Below are 27,365 nucleotides of genomic sequence, written 5' to 3'. Positions count from 1 at the left end.
TTGAGGAATGCTGTAGCTGGTCGTTTGTGTCCGCAGTTTATTAGGTGGGGAGTAATAATATGCTGAGGGTAGTATTTTCATTTTCCATGTTTTCAGTATTCAAGTCTGAGAGATACTCAGCCTCAACCCTTTTTCGAAGGGCTGAGAGACTGTATTGCCTTGGGGCTTTTTCCCTATCTTAAATATCAATAATTGTAAAGGAATATCTTACAAAAGCAATCAACCTGGGAAGATTAGGAAATAGCATAGAAGTTGCAGGAAAGGATGGAAATAACAGATAGGGAAACCGGAAGTACTAAGTAGGATGTTAAGAAGTTACTGAAAATGGAAGAGACTCTTGCAATATTGTCAAAGGATGCAGAACGGTTGAATGTGAAAGCCTAGCAGAGCAGCAGCAATGAACATCGAAAAACACTCAAAAAAGAGTGACACTTTGGCTACAGAGATGGAGATGCAGATGAACAAAAATTCAGGGTCTACCATGGTAGAAGAGTCGAGTAGGGGACCAAAGAGGCAAAGAAGTTCGTAGAATCACCACAATTGGTGCAGGAGATATCATTGATTGAAACAACGAACGAGATCAAAGAGGGAGGATACAATTGGAGCAAGTTCAAGATGGTTGAGATGACAGTGTTCAATGTAACAGATCTAAATTTGTGGTTATTTAGAGTGAACAAGTATTTTCAAATTCATAAGTTAACTGAGTCGGAGTTATTCGTTTTGAAGGTGTAAGGTATACATATAAAGCAGTGGAGTTGAAGGTAGGCGAGTTGACAACATGATTGTGGAAAGTTTCTTCCCTCTAGACTTGAGAGGTGAGGACATTGAGCTCAAAATGCAATAGTTATACCTAAGGAGTTATGGAAGTGGATTGGCGAGCGTTGACCATGAAGGTGAAAGCAAGGGAGTGTGAGGTAACATTAAAGAGGGACTCGAGTTTGACTAGAGCACAAGCGACATTGAAGAGGATGGCTAAAACATGGGAGGGCAAAACTCATGTAACATCTCAAATTTTTAGGTAATTTTTAATTTAATTATCTTAAATTATTTGGGTGTTATGTTGAGCGTTGAGGCTAAAATCGAATTATTGAGACTAAGATGATCCAATTTAAATTAGGTGTTCAAGATTTAAAATTTGGATTTAATTCAATTGGTGGATTTAAATTTGAGTTTGAAATATTGGAGATTTAGAAATCTTTGGTTTAATTGATAAAAGGTGATGAAAAAGAAAGAAAATAGAGAGAAAAGATGCACACAGAGGTTTACGTAGAAAAACCCTAGTATAGGGAGAAAAAACCACGGTATAGAAGTTTCTTATTATAATTTTTGATACATAGGATACACAGAGGTTACATGCTTAAATAGAAAAGAGGGAAACCCTAGAGTATAGTAAAAAGACAAAAATGCCCCTAGAGTTAAAACCCTATTTTCAACACTCCCCTCAGGTTGGGGCATAGATATTAATGAGGCCCAACTTGCTAATACAAGAGTCAAAAAACTGTCTGGGAAGCCCATTCGTCAGAACATCTACAATTTGTTGACTGAAAAGAATATAGAGAATACAAATGTTGTTACTGTCAAGTCTCTCCTTGATGAAATGTCTATCAATCTCCACATGCTTCGTTCTGTCATGTTGTACTGGGTTGTTTGCGATACTTATTGCGGTTTTGTTATCACAATAGAGTTTCATAGGACCATCATGACGTTGATCGAGATCACTTAGGACATTTTCCTGCCAAATTCCCTCACATATCCCCAGACTCATGGCCCTGTATTTAGCATCGGCACTACTTCTGACAACAACTCTTTGTTTCTTACTCTTCCGTGTAACAAGGTTACCCCATACGAAGGTACAGTATCCTGATGTCGACTTTCTGTCTACCACAGAGCCTGCCCAATCTGCATCCGTGTATACCTCGATGCACCGTCTGTCGGACTTCCTGAATATCAATCCTCTATCGAAGATATTTTTAAATACCTCAGGATGCTGCTCTCATATGTTCTTTGTAAGGAGACTACATGAACTAACTAACTACACTGACCGCATACGCAATATCTGATCTGGTATGGGAGAGATAGATTAGCTTCCCAACAAGCCGCTGATATCTTTCCTTATTAACCGGAGTACTGTTACTCAAGTTATTGGGTTTAGCATTAACTGTCATAGGAGTGTCCACTGGTTTACAGTCTATCATACCCATCTCCTTAAGCAAATCCAGAGTATATTTTCGTTGAGAAACCGAAATCCCTTCTTTCAATCGAGCCACTTCCATCTGAGAAAGTACCTCAATTTTTCAAGGTCCTTGATTTCAAATTCCTCAACCATTTTCCTTTTCAATCGGTCAATTTCTGAAGCATTATCACCTGAAATGACAATACCATCTACATACACAATCAAAACTGCAATTTTTCAAGAAAATCCATTATTTTGTTTGAATGGTGCTCCGTTCAAAAAGTTAATTGGGAAAAATCTGTCATTTGTGGGTTAAATATTGAAGATTCAAAGCTGAGGGCAGTAGCTTTAAGGCTGAATTGTCAACTAGCACACCTTCCTGTCTTATATTTGGGCCTCCCTCTTGGGAGGCATCTAAAGAAATTGGCTTTTTGGCAGCCGGTCAAAGATAAAGTACACAAAAAACTTGACAAGTGGAGAAGATACAACTTATCAAGAGGTGGAAGAGCTACTTTGTGCAAATCAGTCCTTTACAACCTCCCAACCTACTACATGTCCTTTTTTTTTTTTTTATGCCTGAGAAAGTGATTTCAGCCATAGAAAGGACCATCAAAAACTTCTTTTGGGAAGGCTATAAAGGGGGAAAGGTAAACCATTTAGCAAAGTGGGAGCTAGTCTCTAAAAAGCAAGCAGATGGGGGTCTCGAGCTAGGAGGCTTGAAAGTTAAAAATTTGGCTTTATTAGCCAAATGGGGCTGGCGATATGTGAACGAGCAACCCTCCCTGTGGAGTCAAGTTATTACAAGCATCCATGGTAGCAGCCAATTTGGTTGGCACACTTCCAACAAGGTTCATTGCAGTCTTCGAAGCCCTTGGATAAGTATTTCAAGATCTTGGTTGAATGTTGAGAATTTGGTAGCTTTTAAATTGGGAAATGGAACCAGAATTGCATTTTCGCAAGACCCTTGGCTGGATTCTTCTCATCTAAAAGACAGATTCCCTTCCCTTTTTGGCTTTAACTACCCATCCCAATGGTTCAGTATCAAACTTTTGGGATTCTCACACCTCTTCATGGACACTCAACTTCAGAAGAGTCCTAAAAGATGATGAGATTCTAGAGTTCCAATCCATACTAGCATTGTTGGTTAAGTAAAAATTAATCAATAGGGAAGATACTCGCCTTTGGTCCCTTGAAAATAATGGCTCTTTCTTAGTTAAATCACTGGTTAATCACCTTTCTTTGACCCCACCAATTTCAGCCAGTCGTCAAAAGGGTCTTTGGAAGACCAACAACCCTAGGCGAGTTAATATAACATTATGGATAATGCTTTTTGGAGCCCTAAATTGTTCCTCGGTGCTGCAACGAAAGTTGCCCTACTACTATATCTCCCCCAATTGGTGTGTCCTTTGTAAATCAACTGAAGAAGACCTTCAGCACCTATTCTTCAACTACTGTTTTGCCTTTAATTGCTGGAAAGATTTCCTCAATTGCTTCAACACCTCTTGGGTCTTCGATAATTCATTTAGAAGCAATGTGCAACAACTACTTTTTGGTCCATCTCTAAAGAAATACTCTAATTTACTATGATTAATGGGGTGAAAGCAGTGTTGGTTGAAATCTGGTTTGAAAGAAACCAAAGAGTGCTCAATGGGAAGGAAACTCCTTGGTTTGCTCATTTTGAGGCAGCAAAACTCAACGCTTCTTTTTGGTGCTCCCTTTCTAAATGTTTTGAAGCCTACTCCTTGCAAGACATAAGCTCAAATTGGCAGGCGTTCTTACAAATGGAAGCTTAGTTGAAGATCCGTTGGAAGTGGCAGCAGATTATTTTTCCTTTGTATTCTCAACTATTTTTAATTTCCTTGATGTATTTTTAAGTTCTTTGCAGCTTAGTTCGTTGCAACTTCTATTTGTGAAGCTTTTCCTTGTCTTTTCTCATTAGTATTATCTTTTTGCTAGCCTTTAAAGGCTCATCATTTTTGTTGGATATGATGAGGGTGATATGGGGGTGTCAACCTAGTTGAGATGCCCGGGTGCGCCTACTGATCCTTTGGTTTCTTGTTTGGTTCTTTGTATTCGTCTTTATTTCCAAGTACACATCTCTTGTACTAAATCTTATTGATTAATAAAGGCCGTTTCCTTTCAAAAAAAAAACTGCAATTTTTCCTGATACTAATTTCTTTGTAAAGAGGGCGTGATATGAGTGTCTCTGACTATACTCTTGTCTCGGAGACTGTTTCAACCCAACAAGGACTTCCTTAGTCTACATACTCGATGATTGAACTATTTCTTGAACCCTGGGGGAGGACTCATGTACACTTCTTCTTCTAACTCTCCATTAAGGAAGGCACTCTTCACATCAAACTGGTGAAGAGCCTAGCCCTTATTAACCACAACTGAGAGAAGAACATGTACTGTGTTCAACTTTGCTACAGGTGAGAACGTCTCGGAGTAATCTATTCTGAAGGTCTGAGTGAAGCCTCTGGTAACTAATCGGGCCTTGTACCTATCAATTGTTCCATAATGCCTATATTTAACGGTGAACACCCATTTGCATCCAACTGCTTTGTGTCCCTTTGGAAGAGTAACCTGGTCCCAAGTGTTGTTTTTCTCAAGTGCCTCCATTTCCTCCATGACTGCAGCTCTCCATTCAGGAATCTCCATTATTGTATGTATATTGTTTGGTATTGTAACTGTGTCTAAGCTCGTAGTGAGGGCTTTGAACACGGGAGACAAGTTACTATAAGACAAGTAACTCTGTAGTGGATATTTCGTACACGACCTCGTACCTTTCCTTAAGGCAATAGGAAGGTCAAAAGAGGCATCATGGTCTTTCTTCAGGGAATAGGGAAGTCAAGAGAGGCATCATGGTCTTTCTTCTCCTCTGACTCCCCACTGCATTCAGCCTCCATGTGTCTTATCTTCTGAAGTATCTCCCTTACCTTCAATAATGTTCTCTGCTGGAACAGGTTTTTTCACAACTACCATCACTTGTATCAGTCACATCGTTCTCGGTACAGTCATTAGTGTTGCCATTGTCTTCTCTGTCTTTACTCACATCATTTTCAACACAAGCATCAGTTTCAACATAAATGTTACCACTGTCAGGAATAGGATTACTAGTACCTGGAACTAACACCCATTCTGACTCATGGACTGGAGCCGAAGAAGTAACAGGCGGCGCTATTCATCATGGTCTTTCTTCAGGGAATAGGGAAGTCAAGAGAGGCATCATGGTCTTTCTTCTCCTCTGACTCCCCACTGCATTCAGCCTCCATGTGTCTTATCTTCTAAAGTATCTCCTTACCTTCTAATGTTCTCTGCTGGAACAGGTTTTTTCACAACTACCATCACTTGTATCAGTCACATCGTTCTCGGTACAGTCATTAGTGTTGCCATTGTCTTCTCTATCTTTACTCACATCATTTTCAACACAAGCATCAGTTTCAACATAAATGTTACCACTGTCAAGAATAGGATTACTAGTACCTGGAACTAACACCCGTTCTGACTCATGGACTGGAGCCGAAGAAGTAACAGGCGGCACTATTTCCATTCTAAGATTCCTCCTTATAGTACGTGATCCATGGGACTTGTTCGGTAGGCAGAATGGGTTCATTGATACTTATATTAGGAATAGGTTCAAGTAAGATCGACAGACTTTGACCCCAATTAGTTTCTTCACTAGTGCTCTCCCCCTAAAGAGAACTATTGGGAAAGAAGAGTTGATCCTCAAAAAATGTCACATCTATTGAGACAAAATATTTTCAGAAAGAAGGATGGTAACATTTGTACCCACATTGATGAAGAGTGTATCTCACAAAGACACCTCTGGGGGGTAAACTTAGTTCGATTAGGACCATGGGTATAGACGAACACAACACACTCAAACACCCGAAGTAGAACATCAGGGATAAGTCAGTTAACAAGATAGGACTCTTTGAAACAGTCTAAGGGAGTTTGGAATTTTAAGACCCGGGAAGGCATTCGATTTATCAAATGAGCTGCTGTCAGAACAGCATCTCCCCATAAATAGGACGGAAGAGAAGTTGACAACATAAGGGATCAAGCAACTTCGACAAGATGATGGTTTTTCCGTTCGGCTACTCCATTAGGGAGTATATGCACACGAACTCTGATGAACAATTCCTTTAGAGACTAAGAATTCCCTAAAGGAATTATTAAAAAACTCACAACCATTGTCACTTTGAAGGATAGCAAATTTTGCATTGAACCGGGTTTCTATAGAACTGTAGAACTGTTTGAAAACCGAAGTGACTTCAGACTTTTCGGTAAGAAGAAAAACCCAAGTCAACCTAGTATGGTCATCAACGAAGGTTACCACCGTTTGCCAGTGGTGATAGTAACAGGTGACGGACCCCAAACATAGCGTATGGAAGAGGGTGAATGGTTTGGAAGGCTTATAAGGTTGAGGTTTTAATGAGGCATAAGGTTATTTAGCTTGGACACACATCACAATTTAAGTTAGAAAGATTAACATTGCCAAACAAATGAGGAAATAAATATTTCATATAATGAAAACTAGGATGTCCAAGACGATAGTGTCATAATATATAATCAGTTTCAGAAGTAGAAAAACAAGATGAAAGTAAACTAGTCCTATCACATATCCTAGATGAAGCATCTTCAGTGAGGAAATAGAGCCTCCATCATGCCGGCCAGTGCCAATCATCGTCCCCGAGTTCAGGTCCTGAAAAATAACAGCATTGGGTGAGAAAGTAACTCGACATCTCAAATCCCTTGTAATCTTACTAACAGATAACAGATTATAAGAAATTTTAGGCACATGCAGCATATCTTGAAGAATCAAACCCTCAAAGGGTGACAAACGACCTTTTCCGACTACAGGGGCAAGGGACCCATTAGCGATTCTGATCCTCTCATTCCCAGCACTTGGTTGATATAAAAGAAACTGGTTGGAGGAACCAGTCAAGTGATCTGTTGTAGCCCTTGAATCTAGAATCCACGGCTTGCTACTAGTTATACTAACAAGACCAAAAGATTAAAGAGTACTTGATTGAGCAATTGCACTTACACCCACCGTACTAGAGTTACTCTGATTGGTTTCCTGATTCTGAAGTTGAGGGCCTCCAGTTGCCGATTCACCTACCAATGCTCGTCCGGAACCTGACTGACGTCATTTACCATTCGGTGGACGACCATGCAACTTTCAGCATTGATCTTTAGTGTGTCAGGGTTTTTTTACAGTGTTCACATACCGGAGTTGGCTTACCGTTTTTCTTATCACTGCCAGGACCTGACGCTTAAAATGCAGCAAAGTCTGTCTATGAAACCAATGCATTATTCGTAGCACTGAACTTGTCTTCCTCAAGGCGACTTCAAAGCAAACTTCCATCAGGGACGGTATCAGACGAGTTCCCAGTATCCGACTCCGTACCACGTCAAACTTAGAATTCAACCCCGCCAAAAAGTCATAAACTCGATCGATCTCCTTAGATTGGTAATGTAAGACTCCCCCACACAAACAATTCCAGATCATCTCACGACAAACTTAATGTGCGGGTTCTTTTCTATATGGCCGTTATCGAACCCAATAGAGGTAGAAGCATGTAGATTGATTAGGGTTCTATCCAACCTTAGTTAATGATTAGGACGCTCTCTTGACTAGGTTAATACTAGTTGTCCGCCTTTGTAGAGATTAGTTTAATCTAGTTAAGTAGGTAGTTGCGAGCTTAATCCGATTGTGAATTAAATTTGTAAAATTCAATTATCGGAATTGCATTGAACGTCTAACTTGGATTAGAAGAAAGATTGTTCTAAATTCGTTTACAATTATCCTTTATCTTTTGATCTTTTAGCAAGTTTCTTGTCTTAATCAAAAATTTCCGTTTTATACCTTTCATAGTTAAGCTTGGTTAAGGTAAAGATTAAATAATCTTTCCCCGTGGATCGACCTCTTACTTCCACTTTAATTACTAACTAGTTTAGGTAGTTGTTCAAGCTTTACAAATATTGTTTGTTTCGGGTTACATAGAACTAATGACACCTACTTAGCTCCGAACAAAATGGCACTGTTACCGAGGAAATGGTTGACCATTTTATCTTTTTCTTAGCAAAATTTGACTAGCAAACTTTAAAACACCATAAATATTTTCTTCTTTTTGTGTCTACTTGTTTTAATATGGCGGATATGAACATCTACTACGAGCTTCAAGTGAAGTATGCAGCCCATCGAAGAGCACAAGAGGTAAACGAATTTAATAAGCTTAAGAGTGAAACAAATGACTAACCTCCCTTGTTCGAGTTTTGCTTACTGAATAGATACAAGTTCCACGTGGTCCTGAACGCGAATACTAACCAATTTGGGATAAGCCCGACCGAACTCCATCATTGATGTCTTCTCCTTCTACCAGTATAGGTAATTCCTCAGAAAATTTAGTTGATGAACTTTCTTACTGCTCTTGTGAGTTTGTGCAAGAAGAATCTTATCTTTCTAAAGAACCATCGAGTTTCCAGCATAATAGGTTTTATTTCAGACATGAAGTCAGAGCCGACATTCAGAATCTGTGTGACCTCGTTGCCTAGAATACCGATTCGTTTAGGAGAGTCGAAGAGTCTTGGGAAGATACATTTTCTAAGAATACCAAGTTAAGTGGTGAAGGACGATAATCCAATAGAGTCGCCGGTTCTTTGAAATTCCTATCAAGGTAAGACGTTGGATTTAGAAATGTGTGAACTTGCTAATGGTTTTTCTGATTGTGAGTAGGATTCAATTAAGTTTCACCTGAAGACTCAAGCCCCCGTGCCAGTTGAGGTCTATCAAACTCCTGAGCTTGCACACTCCATGCTGACATTGGAGAACCATTTAGAGCCACCCGTCGTCTGTGGCACTAAAGTCAATCTAATTGAAGAGTTTTCCTGGATCGACAATGAAGATGATGTTTATCCCACGCCATGTTCAAAGCAAGTAAGTAGGGATAATGAGCCCGCACCACACCATAAGGAATCTCAGGTAAAACAGTTAGAGGCTTCAAAGCCTAAAACCGTACTTTGTCCTAGTATTTCTTATATCTTTGATTATTGCTCATATTTTCCTTATGAATCAGAGTTTGTTGTCAGTCTTTTCTTTCTTTCGACTCTTTTGGGTCAATTGAGTATTTTGATTCTTTCTTTTGCTTTTTTTTTTTGACCAAATACTAGAAAACCCAAATTCGACCTGTTTGGTTCTCGTAAAAGGGTGAGTTCTCTCATCTTCCAGGCTATATAGATTCATCTAAGAAAGGACCGGAGAAGTATGAAAATTTTTATGTACCTTGATAAGTGTAAAAGATGGGTCGCATTGAACAATCAAAGTTAAAATTTTGCTCCTCCTGGAGGTAGCCGTGTCAAAAATAAAACATGTTTTCTTTTAGATTTTTAATTTTCATTTTCTTTCTTTTTAGAATTAGTTTTAGTTGTTGATTTGATTTTTACTTCTTTGTTCTTAATAAAGCTAGGATAGTCTTAGTTTCTATTAAAAAAAAAAAAAATTAGGGCACAACGTCGCAACACTCTGTAAGTAGCGTCGCGATGCTGCGAGACAGAAACTCGATTTAAAGCAGTTTTTGTCATTCGAAGGAATGCCCAAATTCGAATCCCTCTTCTCAAACTTAATTTCTCGCAAATTTCTTCCTACCCCTCATCGATTTTCATTCCCAACTCCAAATCCAAGCAACTTTTCGTTCAAATCCGATCACTTTTCAAGGATTTCCTCCAAATTTTTGGGTTTTTCACCAAAATACCCATTCTTAGGGCTTTTTCTCTTCCTCTCAAGCAAAGGCTTCAACCAAACCAAGGTAATGAATTCCTTTTTGTTTAAACTCTTTGATGATTATCTTGATTTGTATTTGAGTTCTACTTGACGAGTATATGAGTTTTGCTTGATGAGAATTTGAGATTTGCTTAATGGATGCATGACTTGCTTGGAAGAAATGATTGTGTTTTTTTTTTTTTTTTTTTTGTTGAATCTTGGATTATTAGAAATAAAATGCTTGGGATTGTTTCTGTTTGCAGGTTTCTAAATCGAATAGTAGTGTGTGATTATTTTGATTGAAAAATCTATTAGAATAGTGAATTAGGATTCTTTTAGGTTTTAACCCCTATTTTGTGAACTTTCCTTAGAATATTCTTCATGGGTCTTAAGCCTAAGAAGGGAAAGAGTATTGTCAATTTCAGTGGTATGGATTCTCCTCCACAACCCGAGTCTAATAACCCTAGGTTTGTTTCTGAAGGAGCTGAGAGTAGATACCATCAAGTGGTAGTTCTTAGGAACCTAGTATCAAAAAGAGCTTTAACCTTAGAGCCAAACTTCTATCCTCAAATCACTTCCAAAATACGGAGAGAGGATGGGAAACTCTAGTAGCTAATCCTGGTGAGGTTGTCGTTCCTTTAGTAAGAGAATTTTACGCCAACATTAACCTCGACAGAGATGTCTCATTAGTGAGAGGTGTTAGAGTCTCTTTCTCTTCCTCTAGAATTAACGAAACCTTCGGTCTAGCTCAATTTGATGACGAGTATGGACAATTTCTATCTCAACCACTAGACGAACAAGAGATTATAGAAGCCCTCTGTGGGCAAGGAGCTCAGTGGGCACATTCTAGTGGGGTTGCAGTTAGGTTTAGATCTACAGATATGTCTGTTGTAGGTCAAATCTAGCATGCTTTTGTATGTTCCAGATTGATGCATGTACTTAGACTGACCGATGTGACCCGAGATAGAGCTAAACTTCTCTATTATCTCATTCAGGGTATGTCCATTAACGTAGGGAGAGTTATTCACGCTTCCATCCGACGATGTGGACAATGTTCTACAACGGGTAGCCTTAGACACCCTTGCTTAATAACTTTGTTGTGTCAGAGGTCCGGGGTAGAAATACCAGAAATAAGGAATGTATGGGGCGTAAAGCTCCAATTTCTAAAACGTTCATCTCAGCCTTCCGAGGCCGTGGAGTTGAGGAACTCCACGAACAAGAAGAAGAAGAGCTAGGTGGGGAAGATGAACATTTTAGAGAGGAACCACTTAGGGTAGAACTTTCCAGTCATCCCTATGAGCAACCCGATAGTGGTGACACATTAGGAGAGCAAGCCTTTAGAACCGCCACTGAAGCCTTAAGGGTGAACCGCGAAACCGCTCGCCGTGTTAGGCGTATGCAAAGTACTGTCGATTTCATGAGCGAAAGAGACCGTCTCTACTACGCCAGCATAGGTTTTCAGTACGACCTCCAGCGAGAGCCTGACTCAACTAACTCGAACTGACATTGGTCATATATGTTTCCCGATATCTTCTTCATTTTTGCCCTATTTTTCATTTTTCATTTTCATTTTCTTGCTTTCTTTTATTAGCTTTCTATGATTAGAAAATTTTAGACTAACTTTCTTCTTTTCTTGTAGCTTTTCTTTTCCTTTCTTTTGCTTTTCTTCTCTTTTTTGTAGGAACAACAAAATTAAAGAAAAAGCAAAAATTTGATACAGGAAAAGAACAACAAAAGAACAAAACAAAGAAAAATTCCTACCACCACCCATTGCGCAAAATCAGGGGAGTTTTCTGTTCCCTTTTTTTTATCTTCTCGCTTTTATCATATTTTTATAAACATTGAGGACAATGTTTAATTTTTAAGTTGGGAGTGGGGTACATTGCATGTTAACACCTTTTATCAAGGTTGTAAAAATGAACCTTACAAAATTTTTGCTTTATGATATTTGCATGTCTGGAACCCTTGAGCACCTGAGCTCGGGTTATGTGGATTTTATGATCTTGATTAAATATATCTTGATTAGGCTCTTACACATTTCTATGGAATATTTTTTTTATTCTCTAAAGAAACACGATATTATGATCTTGCCATTTTTCCTCTTAAATGACTCATTTTTGCTTTAACACATGATTCATTCCTAAGTATGTTCATTCATTCAAGAATTACATTCATTTTATTTGTCATGGATCATTTGTTTGTCTCAATCTTTTGATTCTTATCAATGAACTTTGATGACACATTCTCTCAAGCAATGATACAAATCAAATTCTAGGCTTTTTAAAATCTTTTCTAACAAAATTTTTTTAACTCATTTTTCATAAGAAACTTTCTTTTCCTTTTAACTTCATAAAAAAATCAAATACTTAGTATTTAGATTTTTTTAGAATCTCAAAACTCTTAGAAACGTCATACCCACTTAATTTTCTTTGTTACCCCGATAGGACAAATTTTGGTCTAAGATAAACTATCTTGTTTTAGAGATAAGTCTAGACAAAGAGGACAAAAAAAGGGCCTAGTGTTTTAGAAATTGCTAGCACAAAAAAAAAGGAGCAAACTTGCTTATTTATCTTAATCTTCACTAATGTGTGTGTGCATGGATAGAGGTGAAAAGAGCTACCTCCATCGTGTTAGTTAGGACCCGCGAAAAAAGAGCAATAGGTTCCCTACAGTGTGAGTGTGAAAGCTAGCCCTCTAGGTAAAAGAAATGTCAATTACATTTTGGGTGCGTGAGTTTAAGGTGCCCTTGTCCTAGAATTGTCTCTTTTTTGCAAGATGGGTATACTTTAGACCAATAACCAAGTCAGTGTAGGGTAAAGAGGAATTGAGAGTTGGATATAGCCTTTCTACTAGCTTTAGCCTTTAAATAAACTAAAACTGAGTAGTCTCTTCTTTTATGGTTTTACAAGAAAAAGACATTTTCTTTTCAAAAATAGGTTTCAATTCTTTGTTAGAAAAATTTTAAAAGTTTAATTGCCCATTTGTATCATTCGCTTGCTTGATTGTTGAAAAGAGAGCTACGAATCAAATTTTTGTGTAAACAACATGAAAATATTAACATTTTTGAATGACTTCTCCGAATGAATGCACGATTAATATTCATGTTTTTATTGACTGTATGCATATTTCTAGTTTAGACTTGCTCGGGACAATCAAGAGTTAAGTTAGGGGTGTTTTGTTAGGTCTTTAAAAGACATATTTTCTATGTTAATTCCTCCAAAATCGTGTTGATTATTTGCTTTTAACACTCATTTTGTAGGTAAAACGGTACTGGAGGCAATTAGGAGTCATTCCAAGAAATTGGGCCAAAGAGGATAAAAAATGACCAAGAAAGTCAACAAAGTTGAAGAAAATCAGATAAGTTACCAAAATGCCATCAAGCTCTAGCGTCACAACCCTAGAAGCGTCAAGCAATGCTTGAAGAGAGAAAGCTTACTTTTGCTGCAAAATAGGGCAGCATTGCAACGCTCCGGATTTTGACGCGATTGTCCGCGCGCAACACACAATTTTGATTTCTTTTTGGATTGTAATCAACAGTTTGTAATTCTTCATGAATTTGTCTATGGATTTGTGAAGTAATCAATCTTGTTTATATTTCAAGAGTTGCAATTCTTTTGAGTTTTCTACTTGTCTTTATCATTTGCAATCTGATTTGAGATTTTTGAATCTGTTTTTAATTCTTGAAGCATGTTGAATGATCTATATCTTGAACATGTTTAGTCTAGATGTTTGGTTTTGTCACACTCATGATTGAATGCGTTGCTTTTAATATGTTCGATAGAATGTCTGGCCAAGATCTACAAGAGGCAATAGTAATTATGTGTTTAATGGCTATCCTAGGATGCACTAATTACTAAATTTGAAGAAAATTCGGTTAATTGAGTAAGCTAGCTTGACAATTAATCGACGCAATTGAACCCTAAAACTTAATGCGCGTGTTTTCTCTTCTATATGGCTGCTATTGAACCCAATAGAGGTAGAAGTATGTAGATTGATTAGGGTTAAGGCTATCCAACCTTAGTTAATGATTAGGATGCTCTCTTGACTAGGTTAATGCTAGTTGTCCGCCTTTGTAGAGACTAGTTTAATCTAGGTAAGTAAGTAGTTGCGAGCTTAATCCAATTGTGAATTAAATTTGTAGAATTCAATGATAAAAATTTTATTGAACGTCTAACTTGGATTAGAAGCAAGATTGTTCTAAATACATTTACAATTATCCTTTATCTTTTGATCTATAGCAAGTTTCTTGTCTTAATAAAAAACCCCCATTTTATAGCTTTCACAGTTAACTTTGGTTAAGGAAAAGATTAAATAACCTTTCCCTGTGGATCGACCTCTTACTTCCACTTTAATTATGAGTTAGTTTAGGTTGTTGTTCGAGCTTTACAAATATTGTTTGTTTCGAGTTAGGTAGAACTAACGACACCTACATAGCTCCGAACATTTATGCTTAGAAGATGGAGATTGAAAGACTAGTTGATCGAATGTTGAGAGCAGGGATTATATGGCCAAGTGTCAACTCATATTCGAGCCTAGTCTTATTAGTAAGAAAAAGGATGGTGGATGGAGGATCTGCGTGGATTATAGGTCATCAAATAATGTGACGGTTCCTGATAAATTTCATATTTCAATTGTAGAGGAATCGTCTGAAAAATACAAAGCAAGGCATTCTCCAAGATTGACTTGAAGTCCAGTTACCATTTAATCAGGGTACACCTTGTAGATGTAGAGAAAACGACAACCAAAACTCATGAGGGTCACTACTAGTTCATGGTGATGCCTTTTTGGTTATTCAATGCTCCATCCACCTTTCAATCTTTGATAAATCGAGTTTTCCGACCGTTTTTGTATAAGTTCCACTTAGTGTTGTTTTATGATATATTAGTCTACCGTTAGAATCTTGATGAGTATTGGAAGCACTTGGGGGAAAACAAACTATACGCTAATCGAAATTTTTGGGGGAAAACAAACTATACGCTAATCGAAATAAGTGCAATGTGTAAAAGAGAAAATTGGGTGTATCTGGGCACTCGATTTCAAAGGATGGCATCAAGGATGATTTGGAGAAATTATGAGCAATGATTGAATGGTTGATTCCTCTGAATATACAACCTGCTAAGGGGATTTTCAGGTCATGGTAGTATTATCACATCTCTTAGTCTACCCAAGGTTTAGGTAGTTAATGGAACGACCAATGGAATGATCAAGCAACTGAAGCTTTTGAAAAATAGAAGAATGCCATGGAGACATTACCCATACTCACATTGCCAAACTTTAAGAGACCTCTTATGATAGACAGACCCTCAGTGACTAGTTTGGGAGTAATCACATTGCCAAACTTTAAGAAGCAATTTCCTTCTTTTAAACTTGAGGACAAGTTTGATTTGAACTCAGAGGGTAATGCTAGGCCACCAATATTGAATCAAGAGGGACAAAATGGTAATGTCAGAGAGGCAAGTTAGTAATGAGAGTGTATGGGATTTACTTGTGGGGACAAGGGATTGAGGAAATGCCGTAGCTGGTTGTTTGTATCTACAGTTCATCAATGGGAGAGAGTACTAATATGCTGGGTTAATCTTCCATGTTTTGAGTATTGGAGGCCAGAGAGAAGAGAAAGATACTTGAGCCTTCTCGAATTGCTAAGGAGAGTCTGTATTGCTGTAGGGCCTTTTTCCTATCTTGAGTATCAATAATCGTAAGGATTCACCATACAGTTTCATTCAAAAATAAATAAATAAATGAATAAACAATAACAAACATCCTTCTAGAATGCAAGAACCTAAATACCTTATCTGGCTACATTGTTTGTTTATGCTGGATCGGCATTGTGCCAACCGCGAGTGCAGGGGGGAATTTCCATGAACTCGTCAAATTCCTTAACGTGAATGTTGCAGCATTTCCACTTAAAATCAAACACAGAAAATATATCAATATCGGCAGTTGATAATCTATAATTGAACACCATGACAACAAAAATGGTGTTATTTCAAGTTTAGCACATGTATGTATCTTACCCCTCTCAGCCGATCATGAAAAATAGCAGGTCCGGGATGGTAACTGCAGGCGGTGTCATGATTCTCCATCTCTGTGAAAGTTTTACCGCACCCCTTATTCTTGCAGATCTGAGGTTCATTTATACCGACTATTTTTTTTGCAGGAGCAGGAGGGGCTTGAGATTCAATACTGCTTGCAGCAGGTATACTTGAGGTTTCATTAATAGATTTGTTATTGCCTTTGACTTGTGTACCTAAGATTCAAACTTGTATTAAATTACAATTAACATTAGGGAGAATTGCCAAATGAGGATACCAAATACTCATCAGCACATAACATAAAATCAAGGTATTCCCACAAAACTGAAAAAAAGTAAAAAGATGCGCTTACCATGGTCTGAACAAAAGAAACCTTGCTGGCACCTAGCACATGATTCTTTCCCTAATGTATTTGTCATGGAAGCCACAGGAGTCGGACTTGGCTTCTTAACAGCAGTGGTTGACTTGGTCAAAACTGGCTTTTCTGTTGTATGTTTTCCGATCTTGCATCTTCATATCAAAAAAGTCAACAAAAACTACAAGTTTAATTCAACTTTTTTTTAAAAAAAATGGAAACAAGACTTTTTCATTGAAATAGTGAAATGAGTTTAATATGCTCAAAGTACAAGAACAAACCAAAACAAAAGGAAACTTGATAACACTTGAAAATACAAGAACAATACTACTAATACTATGATAGAACTGAAAGACCAACCCTTCTAAAATAAAATAGGCTTAGCTAAACAACAAAAGCCCAATTAACAAAAGGCTATCCAACTGAAGAGACATCCATCAGAGTGCAAAACTCGAACCTCACAAGAAATGGAACTTTGAGAGCAAAAGAGTCTTGAAAGTGAAATCAAAACATGATCAACTGTCCTGTATCTCAAACAGCCTTACTAGAAGCCAAAACAGTGAAAGATGAACTTCTACTTAAAAGGCTTTTGAAGACCAACATTAGCTTTTCATACCATCCATCTTAGTCTTAAACGTAAAAGAAATGCTCACTGATATAAATTGTAGATAGACTTACAGAAATGAAGGATTAGCGAAACAAAAATGAATTCTATGCAGAAGAACACGTCATATTTGTCACACTCACACAAGCAAAAAGCAGTATGAAACCACCACAAATCTTCCTAAGCCTAAATGAAAAACCATACAAACAGGGAGTTGAGACAATAATTCACATCATTCAACCATTGTGTGTGGCCTAGCGGCTAGCGGTCAAGAGGGCCAATGTAAATAGTAAAGGTCTTTGACGAAACGAGTTGAAGTCTACTAAGAATTTAATATCCTACAAGTTTTCTTAGAAGCCAAATTTAGTAGGATCAGACAATTGTCAGGCAAAAATATTATCAATCCACAAATTGACATAGACACAAAAAAAAAAAAAAAAAAAAAAAGGTCACACAGACCCATTTTTCAGAATGTGAGGGGTATTGAAGCAAGCACACGAATATGTTGCACATCGGTGTATCAAGACCCAAGGCTGGAAATTGAGTATAAAAATGGTTATACGATCTATAGCAAAATTGATGCATCTAAAAAACAAGAGTAAATATATTGGTCTTGAGGGTACCGAGACTTGGCTCATATTCACAATTGCACTTTGTATCAAAAATACCCTTGAACTTTCAAAAGTTTCAAAAATATCCTTACACTTTCAAAACTAGTTCAAAAATACTCTTACCATTAGTTGGGATGAATATCGTTGTAGTTTTATTTCAAAAACACATTTAAACTTTGAAAATTTTCAAAATACCCTTACACTTATGGAAAAGTTCAAAAATACCCTTATTATTAATATATGAATATAAACCGTTAATACTTCTTTGCAAAAGTACCTCTAAACTTCAAAAGTTGCACTAGTACCCTTATGTAAAGAAGAAGAAGGGGAAAAAAAAAAAGCTAAAAACGTTCTTAATGTATGTTTGAACCCCCATCCATCGTCTCTCTATTCTATTTCCTCCCTCTTTCCTACTTCAATCTATGATCTAACACTTCTATGTTTTCTTTATATTTTCTCCTCTTAATCTCTTCTTGTTAACTGTTTAATATTGGTTTATCTCATAAAAAATGTCTCATTTAGTTAACGTATGTAGATTGTAAGACAAAGAAAGAGAATAATGAAAGCACCAAGAGGATCTTGTGATTTATATGGGTTAACAAGATTGTACATTAGTAATTGAGTGTGTATTAATAGCCAAATATATACATCCTTTTTGTATCCGGCTATTTATTGTTTTGGTAACTTCTAAGGGGGATTTTGATTTTGAAATTTTGTTAGATTTTGTAAGATTTTATGCATTAATTTGAAGTTTTAGTTTATATTTTGATGTGAGAAAATTGATGTAAGAATTGGACAAATGAGAAAAAAGAGAATATCTATATTAAGGATATCGAAATAATTTGTTTTAAAACTGATTCTTTTCGAACTCAATAAAACTTCTAACAAATTGATCATTATACTAATGGTAGGAGCATTTTAAAAACTTTTTTTTTTTTGACAAGCCTAAGAGTATTAATGCAACTATTGAAAGTTGAAGGATATTTTTGAAACGAATGCTAACAGTTAGTGTTGATATACAAACAGTAAGGGTTATTTGAAGTTTTATTTAAGGGTACTTTTTAAACTTTTGAAAGTTTAGGGGTATTTTTTAAATAAAACACCAGCGGTTTCTATCCAAAACTAATGGTAAGGGTATTTTCTAACTTTTTTTTAAAGTTTAAGTGTATTTTTGGATCTTCTGAAAGTTCAGAGATCTTTTTGACACAAAGTAAAAAAATTTTGGGCATTTTGTATAATTTAGCCTAAAATAAATATTTGTATCAAAGAAATATTTTTATTCTAGCAAAACGTGGGAATGGAATCAACAAACATCGGTTCATATCAATTATGCATGGAAACAGTACTGCATTCCAACTAAAAATAAAATCACGAAAAGAGGTCTAGCCCTGGAATCTCTAAAAATAAGCTGAAGTCGTGGCTTCTTTTCTTGCAACAGCTCCATTCTTTCATCCCATCATGAAATATAGGCTGCAAAAGATATTTCAACTTCAACCTTCTATCAAATATATATTTAGAGGAAAACATAATCTTTAAATGAAAAGAAACTGATATTCTCGAGAGCCAATAAGTGGATGTGAACTTACTCCCTGGGAACAATGGAGACCATGAATTTGAACCAAGCCCATGGCCGGATAGCATGTAAAGGGCAAAAGACAAAATTAGTAAAATACACATTACGCAGCAAAGGAACTCAACATAATTTGTGGACGATAGTATGGTACATGTTATTACTAAATAATTGTTTCTAATTAAGCTAAGAGTATAATCATATAAACTATTTCAAGTACCACCAACATGAGCTTAGTAGGAAGAAACGGGCCTTTCAAGCTGCAAATTGCAACAGGAGAGCAAGAGAGTTAATTGCCCACCCCAAAGCCTACAACTGCTCAATTTCAGCAATAACCTCAGGGGAAAATGTCAGCGATGGAGGTTGTAGCTGAAATTAAGTCACAGACTTGAGTAATAAGGAAACCAACCATCCTTTCTGAATGTGCAGTCATCGTCAAGAACTATCGTTATCAACAGATATTTCAAAAATTAAAAGAAAAATTATAAGATTATATAAATTAATGATTAAGTTATTTTTACTTTCAAACTACATAATACATCTTATTTTCTTTATATAGAAACAAGTGTTTTCATTGAGAAAAAATGAAACACTACAAGGGCATACAAAAAAAATAAAACCAAGCCCAGGGGTTGGGTAAAAGGTTTCCATCTAAGAGAAATATTGCCTAGGTTATAACTACAAAAAGTTTTCGAAACCAAAAGCCAATGAGAAACATGAAACCGTACCAATTACCAAACCTCACTATGGTCTATCTCAACACCACGGAATGCTCTGTTGTTTCTCTCCCATCAAAGATCCCACAAAATCGCACGCACCCCTGCAAGCTAAAGAAAACTACCTCTCTTTGAAAGGCAGATGGAGGAGGAACTCCCCAATCATTAAACAAATATCTCTTTGACAAGTAAGCACAAAATCAAACTCCTAGAAGAAATCATTCCACATGGATCTTGCAAATGGACACTCCCAGAGGAGATGAAGGTTTTCCTCTATCTTCCGACAATGAATGCAACACCAGGGGCCCATTAACGAAGGCATCTTTCTCAAAAGCCTACTCGTCGTATTCACACGCTCGAGCAAAACTTGCCAAGAAAGGAACTTGGATTTCTTTGGAATCCTAATCCTTCATAAGGCATCAAAGAGTGACTCATTAACGGGAAATGGATCCAGTAACAAACTAAAGAAGAACTTACAAGGGAAACCCTCCGAAGGGGAAGGGCTCCACAACAATCCTTCCTCACAAGCCTACAATCGAAGCCCTCAATCAAGGAAAGAAGAGAAGTCACCTCTGCTGTTTCCCTATTGGACAAAGACCAATGGAATCCAAAAGAGAAAGATACCAAATCCCCTTATCAGACCAAAAAGTCTAACACCTAACAATTTTTTTAGGACAAATAATACAACGGAGGAATCGCATAAGAGAGAGGTCTATCCCCCACACAAAGATCTTTTCAAAAATACATTTCCTTACTGTCTCACACAAAACTAAAAACAAGATGGGAAAAGGAAGGGAGATCAGAATAAATATCTGTCAACTTCGGTGTGTGCCTTTATCCCCTTTCGACACCCACTCATAGGAATGGGGGTCGTACTTGCTCTCAATGATCTTCCACCAAAAGAATTCAAGATCAAAAGCAAACCGCTAAAGCCATTTAGCCAACAGAGCTTTGTTGCACAACATTAAATTTCCATTCTCTAACCCCCCTTGATTCACTGGTTTCCCCACAACATCCCAGGTAACCAAATGCAATCCTTTCCCTTCCTCCACCTCTTTCTAGAGAAAGTCTCTCATAAGCTTCTCAATGCTCTTGCAAGCCAAAACAAGCACTCTGAAAAGGGGAAAGTAATAAATAGGAATTCCCCTCAGACCGATCTGATTGGCATTACTCTCTCAGCTCTAGAGGAAAAACTTTTTCTTCCACGAAGACTCTTTCTAAACTTCTCCAAAGGGAGTCCCAAAACAAGATAGCTCTTGGATTACCTCCAAGGGGGAGGCCGAGGTAAGACGACGGAAAGGACCCAACATTGCACCCCACCAAACTAGCCCATCCAGAAAGGTTATCTTGCTCATAATTAATACCCAAAATCTGACACTTGCTTCTATTGATTTTTAGCCTGCATCCCCTCAAAGAACCCCATAATGTGATTAAGGATTAAGAATCCTCTTTGCCAGAGAAAAAGATCACCGTGTTGTCAGAAAACTAAAGGTGAAAAAGGGCCACCTCCTTAGAGCCAACCTTAAAAGGGCTCAAGAATTCCTCCTTCCAACCCCTTGTAAATGAGACAAATGGTTTAAGATATCCACCACCACCAACCCCTTGTAAATGAGACAAATGGTTTAAGATATCCTTTGACGAGTCATTGATGATGATCGGGTAATTCACATTCATAACACAACCCCACATCCACATTCTCCATTTATACTCGAAGCCTTTCTTTTCCATCACCCTATACAAGAAATCTCAGTCGACATGGTCATAGGCCTCCTCAAAAACATACATGGCAAAAACACCTATAATTGACACACGGCTGGGAAGAATTGTAATAGCTTGCGAAGCCCGTGGATCAGTATCTCTATAATCTGGTTGAAGGTGGATGCTTTAGCTTCATTCAAGCTTGGAAATGGTACCAGAATTGCTTTCTGGTTGGATCCTTGGGTTGGTTTCATTCCTTTGAATATGTGTTACTCAAGACTTTATAGGATTGCTCTCTTCCTAAAGAGGTCAGTGGCCGATCATTAGGATGAGACTTTATCCTCATGGTCAATTGTATTCCATCGGTTGCTAAAGGATGATGAGATCATTGAATTTCAAAATTTGCTCGACCAAATTTTAAAAATGAGGGTGTCTAAGAACTTTGATCGGAGATTGTGGTCATTATAAGCTTTTGGACTTTCTCAGTTAAATCCTTTTCAACACACTTGTTCCCTACTTGATATAAACTCACCCCATCTTTATATGATTACAGTCTTACATCTCTTATTTCACAGTGGAATCGTATCATGTAAACTCTCATGGTATCTTGCCCTTTTGTAACTTCATCCCAATGAAATTATTAGACTGTTTCTCATTTAAAAACAAATAATAATAAAAAATAAAATAAAACACTTGTCCCCTTCATCCCTATTAGATAAGCTGTATTTTAAGGCCTTATAGAAGACAAAAAGCCCACGACGAGTTAATATCCTCGTGTAGATTATGGTTTTTGGTCAGCTAAACTGCTCCTCAATCATGCAAAGGAAGCTCCCCGCTCACCACTTGGCTCCATCCATTTGCCCACTTTGTGAAGCAAAAGATGAAGATCTTCAGTACCTTTTCTTTGATTGCTCTTATGCTGCCCAGTGGTGGTGGAGGTTACTTTCCTTCTTTAAAGTCGCTTGGATGTTTGGTGATGTTTTTCGTGACAATATTCAGCAACTTCTAATAGGTCCAACTTTGAAAGTGGGCCCTTGATTGATTTGGACTAATGTGATTAAGGCAATTCTTGCTGAAATTTGGTTTGAAAGAAATCAAAGGGTACCATGACAAAAGACTTGGGTGGATGAATCGTTGTGAAGTGGCTCGCTTGAATGCTTCATCTTGGCACACCTTATCCAAGCTTTTTGATGACTTCTCCATTCAAGACTTATATTTAAATTAGCATGCTTTTATTTTTCCAGCTTAAGTTTGTAATTGTGATGTTTTGGTCCAGTTTGCCTGTTTGTGCTTTTTGTCCTTTATGCTATTTGGACTACTTTTGTTTTGATTATTTATGGATATGATGAGGATGCTAAGAGGGTGCAAACCTAGTTGAGATTCCTGGGTGCATCTTCTGATCCCTAGGCTATTTTTGCTCTTTGTTTCTCTCTCGTGTACTTTGAGCAATAACCTCATTTCATTATTTCAATGAAAAGGCCTGTTTCTATTTCAAAACAAAAATAAAAAATAAAAAAATATACTTGTTAAGAGCATAAAAATATAATGTTACATCCCAATGTGTTATACTGGAATAAACTGTAAACACTTGAGAACATTTTCATTTGACTCTTGAAACAATGGCCATGAAATACAAACACTGAGGAACTTCAATGCCCCCCACCAGCCGTTGAAGTTTCATCAAAGTCTAACTATACCATTTGGAAATTTTCTAGTCTACAACATTTTCTTAATATCAAATGAAATGAAACAATGTTAATGAGACTAAGCATCGTTCAATAAAGTATGCTAAACCAGTCATGAGCACTAAATTCCCAAAAACTACACAAGAACTTCTGAACACTTGTCAGACTAAACTTTTTTTTCTTTTTCTTTTGAAGAGAGACTAAACTAATTCATCTTCATTGGTTTCCATTATGAACATATTCCCAAGTAGGGATGGTTTAATAAACTTTTCAAACTGAACAATGATCTGTAATTCTAAGTTTAGTGAAGTTGATAGGAGAATAAGGGCGCAAGTGTATGAACGTACCGAATCATGGTATTGACAAGAACCTTCAGGATTGTCATCCTCAGTGAAGGAGGCATTACAGCCAATTCTCTGGCAGCGAATCCCAGCAATCTGATGCTCCATAGTTTCTCTATTAAATTTCAAAAATGATGTGAAGTCGAGAGAATTAGATAACTGAAATTGAATCTACAGAGCTTTGATGCTACTCAAAACATGTTTTATGCCAAAACCACATAAAACAATATTATGCTCTCAACATTTTTCTTTTATAGAAAGCACAACTTTCATTGAGAAAAAATGAAAGAATACAAAGGCATACAGAAAGACCAAGCCCACAAAAAAAACTGCTCAAAGAAATGGATTCCAACTAACTAAAAACAGCCTAAAGAGTAGTTAAAAAAGGTCTTCAAAATCAAAGTCGGGAGTCATAAAACTTAAACAAGGACCAAACATTACTAGGGTCCCTCCTCTCCAACTCTCTAAATATTCCATTATTTCTCTCTCCCATAACACCCATAAAATGGAACACACCCATGGCTTCCCAAAGAAAGCAACCATTCTCCCTAAAAGACGGATCGTGGATGGAGGAGGAACTCCTCGATCAAACTACTAACACTCATCTGAGAAGCCAACATGAAACCGAACTCCTAGAAAAAGTAGTTCCAGATCAACCTCACAAACTCACAACTCCAACGCAAATGATCCACCTCTTCCTCTGTCTTCCGACAAAGAATGCAACAGAATGGACCAACTAATGAAGGTAATTTCCTCAAAAGTTGGTCCAACTAACAAAAATGTTTGTGCTCTCAACATTAAACATATATCTCTTCAAACATCTCAATAAACAAACACGCTTATGTTCACAAAACCTCATAATAGCATATCAGCATGTAAAACATTATAAAATCAACACAACAAGCATCCAAGCGTGCTCAGCCATATCATAGCACATCACAATTTCAAGATAACATAAGTCATAATAGGAATAATAGTAATAAATCACACATCATAACTCAACCAATGTTTTCTAAAGCTCGAGAAATACTATGTAATAGTCATCTAGGACTTAAACACAAGACGCAAAAAAAAGAATGGGTCTTTTTTATGAGGCACACTATATAAGAATACTACATAAAGAAGAGAAAGCAAGTTGAAGTGGGAATATGACGGGGGAAAGCCCTAAACACAAGGAATTTTGCATTTAGGTTTAGTAAATTTTATTTTTTCAGTTAATAAAGAAAAAGGCCTAATTATTACTATTTTTAAAAATAATGAAAAATCCCCAGGGCTTGAGGCTTCACAAGAGCGTGTGCCTAATGCACATCTTACTCTGCGAGAACAGGCACCAAACCTGCACCCTAGTAGAAAGGCTTTATTATTTAAGACATTGGACCCTTCAGGTAGAATTCTACTCGCCTAAGCATTTTGAAGTGCTTCTAAATTATCAAACGGCTCCTATAATTATAGAAACCAAAAAAAAAAAAAACATGGTTCCAAGGTTAGAAACCTCATCCAGAGTCTCAAAAAGTGTGCGAAATGAGTAATCTTAACCAAAGAAGCCTTAAACCTCAATATGAACACTTTAAACCAAGTCCAAACTTCAACCAAAGAGTTTCTAAGAATTATCAACTAATTTACATCACCAATGAAGAGTCCAAAAGTGTCAGAACTTTACTACCTAAAACACACCAACACGGACTTGTCACTTTGCTAAAATGTATTCGAATAGTTCCAAAACTACTCCGTATTTACAGATAAGAGCTTCGGGTGTTAGAGACAAATCTAAAGGACCTTAAACTAGTTTGAAAGATGTTTAGAGTGTACCCACTGAATAAACATCAGCCGTTAAGAAGTGGGTAACTCGAATCTGACGCTACATTAGAGTGGGTAAGCGCCGAAACTCACCGAAATGATGAAAACGCTAAAAGAAGCTGCTGGAACACCGAGAACTGAGCGTCGCCCGTTAGAAACACGTCACCGGTCGGGAAGGACACTGCTCGCGATTTTGGATGTCACTGCGCCGCAGTGATTCGTCGGATTTGCTTGATTCCGCCGGAGAAGAAGGTGAACAGGTGGCTGAATGAGAAGGTTGTGCGGCGGTTGGCTGCTGTTCGGCTTAAGCAAAACGCAGAGAGAGAGAGAGTGTGTGGATTGCCGGAGAGAGAGTGGTTTCACGATTGGGGTTGCTGCAGAGACAAGAAGGAGATGGCAGCGAGGCCTGTCCCTAGCTCTTTTTCTAATTTTTTTTTCCCCTAAATTCTCTATTTCTTTGGGTTTTTTTTTTTTTAAAGCGATTGGGCAATTTTTATTTTAAGTTAAAAATAAACTAGTTAAAGTGTTCGTATATTCTTACAAAATTAATAGGGGTGTACCGTTCATTTTCTGAGGGTCAACCAACTCAATCCAAAATTTTCAGATCAGGTCACCCGTTTTGGTTTTTTTTTAATTATTTTGAATTTTGACATTTTTTCGTTACTTTCTTTTCTATGGAATAATTTGATTTTTACAGGTTAATAAATTTTCATATTTACAAAAGTAAACTAATTTTAAATATATTATATCAATTAATAAAAATTTAATAATAAAAAACATGTAATCTATGCGGAATTTTAGCATTTACATTAAAATACAACTATCATAAATTTAATATAAACTTCAAAAAAAACTTACTCAAATAATTCAAATGAAGTTCAAAATCTCTACTCAAAATATTCAAAATCATTCAAAATAGAAAAAGTTCAAGTTTAATAATAACTATTGGCTTATTACATAAAATTTCAAGTTCAATAATAATCATTCAAAAGCACCATGAGGCATGACAAAGGACTTAGATTGAGTTTTATTTTCATTTTTGGTCTTGGCGGTAAAAGTTACAATACATTAAACTAAGAGGATCATTTATAAGTAATCATAATATTTGATCTTATAGTAATAAAACTTACTATTAAAATCATCAGTATGCTCCAAATCCAATTCCTTATTTCAAAACAAGATGATGGGCTCTCTACAAAACAAATCATGCAAAATTAAATAGATTAATTATTTAAGCATAATACATGTTAGATATGTACAATAAACAAGTTAGATATGTACAATAAACAAGTTAGATATGTACAATAAAAAATTCATTTAATTACTTGACTCAATATTTTCACAAGTTTCTAACTCTTCAAGTTGTGAATGGAGATCTAGTAACACTGAACCACCACAAATCCAATTTTGTGTACCTATCAAGGCCTCGGCTGTTTTTGGAGTCAAAGAACTTCGAAAGAAATCAAGAATCCTCCCTCTTGTACTAAACGCAGATTCAGAAGCGACTGTAGATATCGGAACTAACAAAACATCTCGAACAATTGTTGATAAAATGGAATATTTATAACCATTCATTTTCCACCCATACAATATCTCAAAATCATCTCTATCTTCTATAACCTTAGACAAATAAGAAGTCAAATCATTCTCCACTTCCAAGGAACTTTCTTCTTCTCTCAATCTCTTAAAAGCTATCCATGGATCATTTATTTCTTCGTCCACCCCATGATCATCTTCATTTATAGTGACCGTCTTTGATTGTTGAGAATCATTGGTACTATGACTACCTCGAGGCGAAGTATTATGTGATTTGTAAAAGTCATATAGACGATACAAATATAATTTCACACACTCAACCATATCCATAACATCACTATCATAAACATTGGAAAGACAATAATTCAAGTACTTTAACTTGTACCGAGGATCAATTACCATAGCCACAAACATCAATTTATTCATTTTCTCAAGTGAACCCCAATACTTATCAAACTTTGTTCATATTCATAGCCATC

General features: G+C 36.8%; 1 protein-coding gene and 1 long non-coding RNA gene across 16 annotated transcripts in view; one reads left to right on the top strand and one right to left on the bottom strand.

Moving 5' to 3' along the window:
• Positions 1-25,870, bottom strand: part of LOC150031420 (cysteine and histidine-rich domain-containing protein RAR1-like) — a 33,363-nt gene extending 7,493 nt beyond the window's left edge. For 3 of the 15 annotated variants that reach the window (XR_016525842.1, XR_016525841.1, XM_090308955.1), the window contains exons 1-5: positions 25,444-25,870; positions 23,560-23,668; positions 16,326-16,483; positions 15,956-16,188; positions 15,729-15,843 (exon numbers count right to left, since the gene is read on the bottom strand). Coding sequence is in view for 10 of the 15 variants with exons in the window: in XM_090308955.1 (XP_090165081.1) it covers positions 15,751-15,843; positions 15,956-16,188; positions 16,326-16,483; positions 23,560-23,615 (540 nt within the window). In the remaining 5 variants the exon portion in view is untranslated. Of the gene's footprint in view, positions 1-6,682; positions 6,882-15,728; positions 15,844-15,955; positions 16,189-16,325; positions 16,484-17,391; positions 19,014-19,129; positions 20,683-23,559; positions 23,669-25,443 lie in introns of those variants that run through there. The other 12 variants (XR_016525840.1, XM_090308953.1, XM_090308952.1 and 9 more) reach the window with 8 other exon arrangements.
• Positions 501-760, top strand: LOC150031421 (uncharacterized). The gene is made up of 2 exons (XR_016525843.1): positions 501-639; positions 727-760. It is a non-coding gene; the product is annotated as an uncharacterized LOC150031421 (long non-coding RNA).
• Positions 25,871-27,365: the final 1,495 nt, after the last annotated feature.

This window comes from Benincasa hispida, unplaced genomic scaffold (assembly GCF_027475165.1).
Source record: "Benincasa hispida cultivar pf3 unplaced genomic scaffold, pf3_genome.v1.1 HicScf1226, whole genome shotgun sequence".
Taxonomy (NCBI): Eukaryota; Viridiplantae; Streptophyta; class Magnoliopsida; order Cucurbitales; family Cucurbitaceae; genus Benincasa; species Benincasa hispida.
Note: the sequence above shows the minus strand (reverse complement) of the source record. Positions and strands in the feature narration are given on the sequence as shown.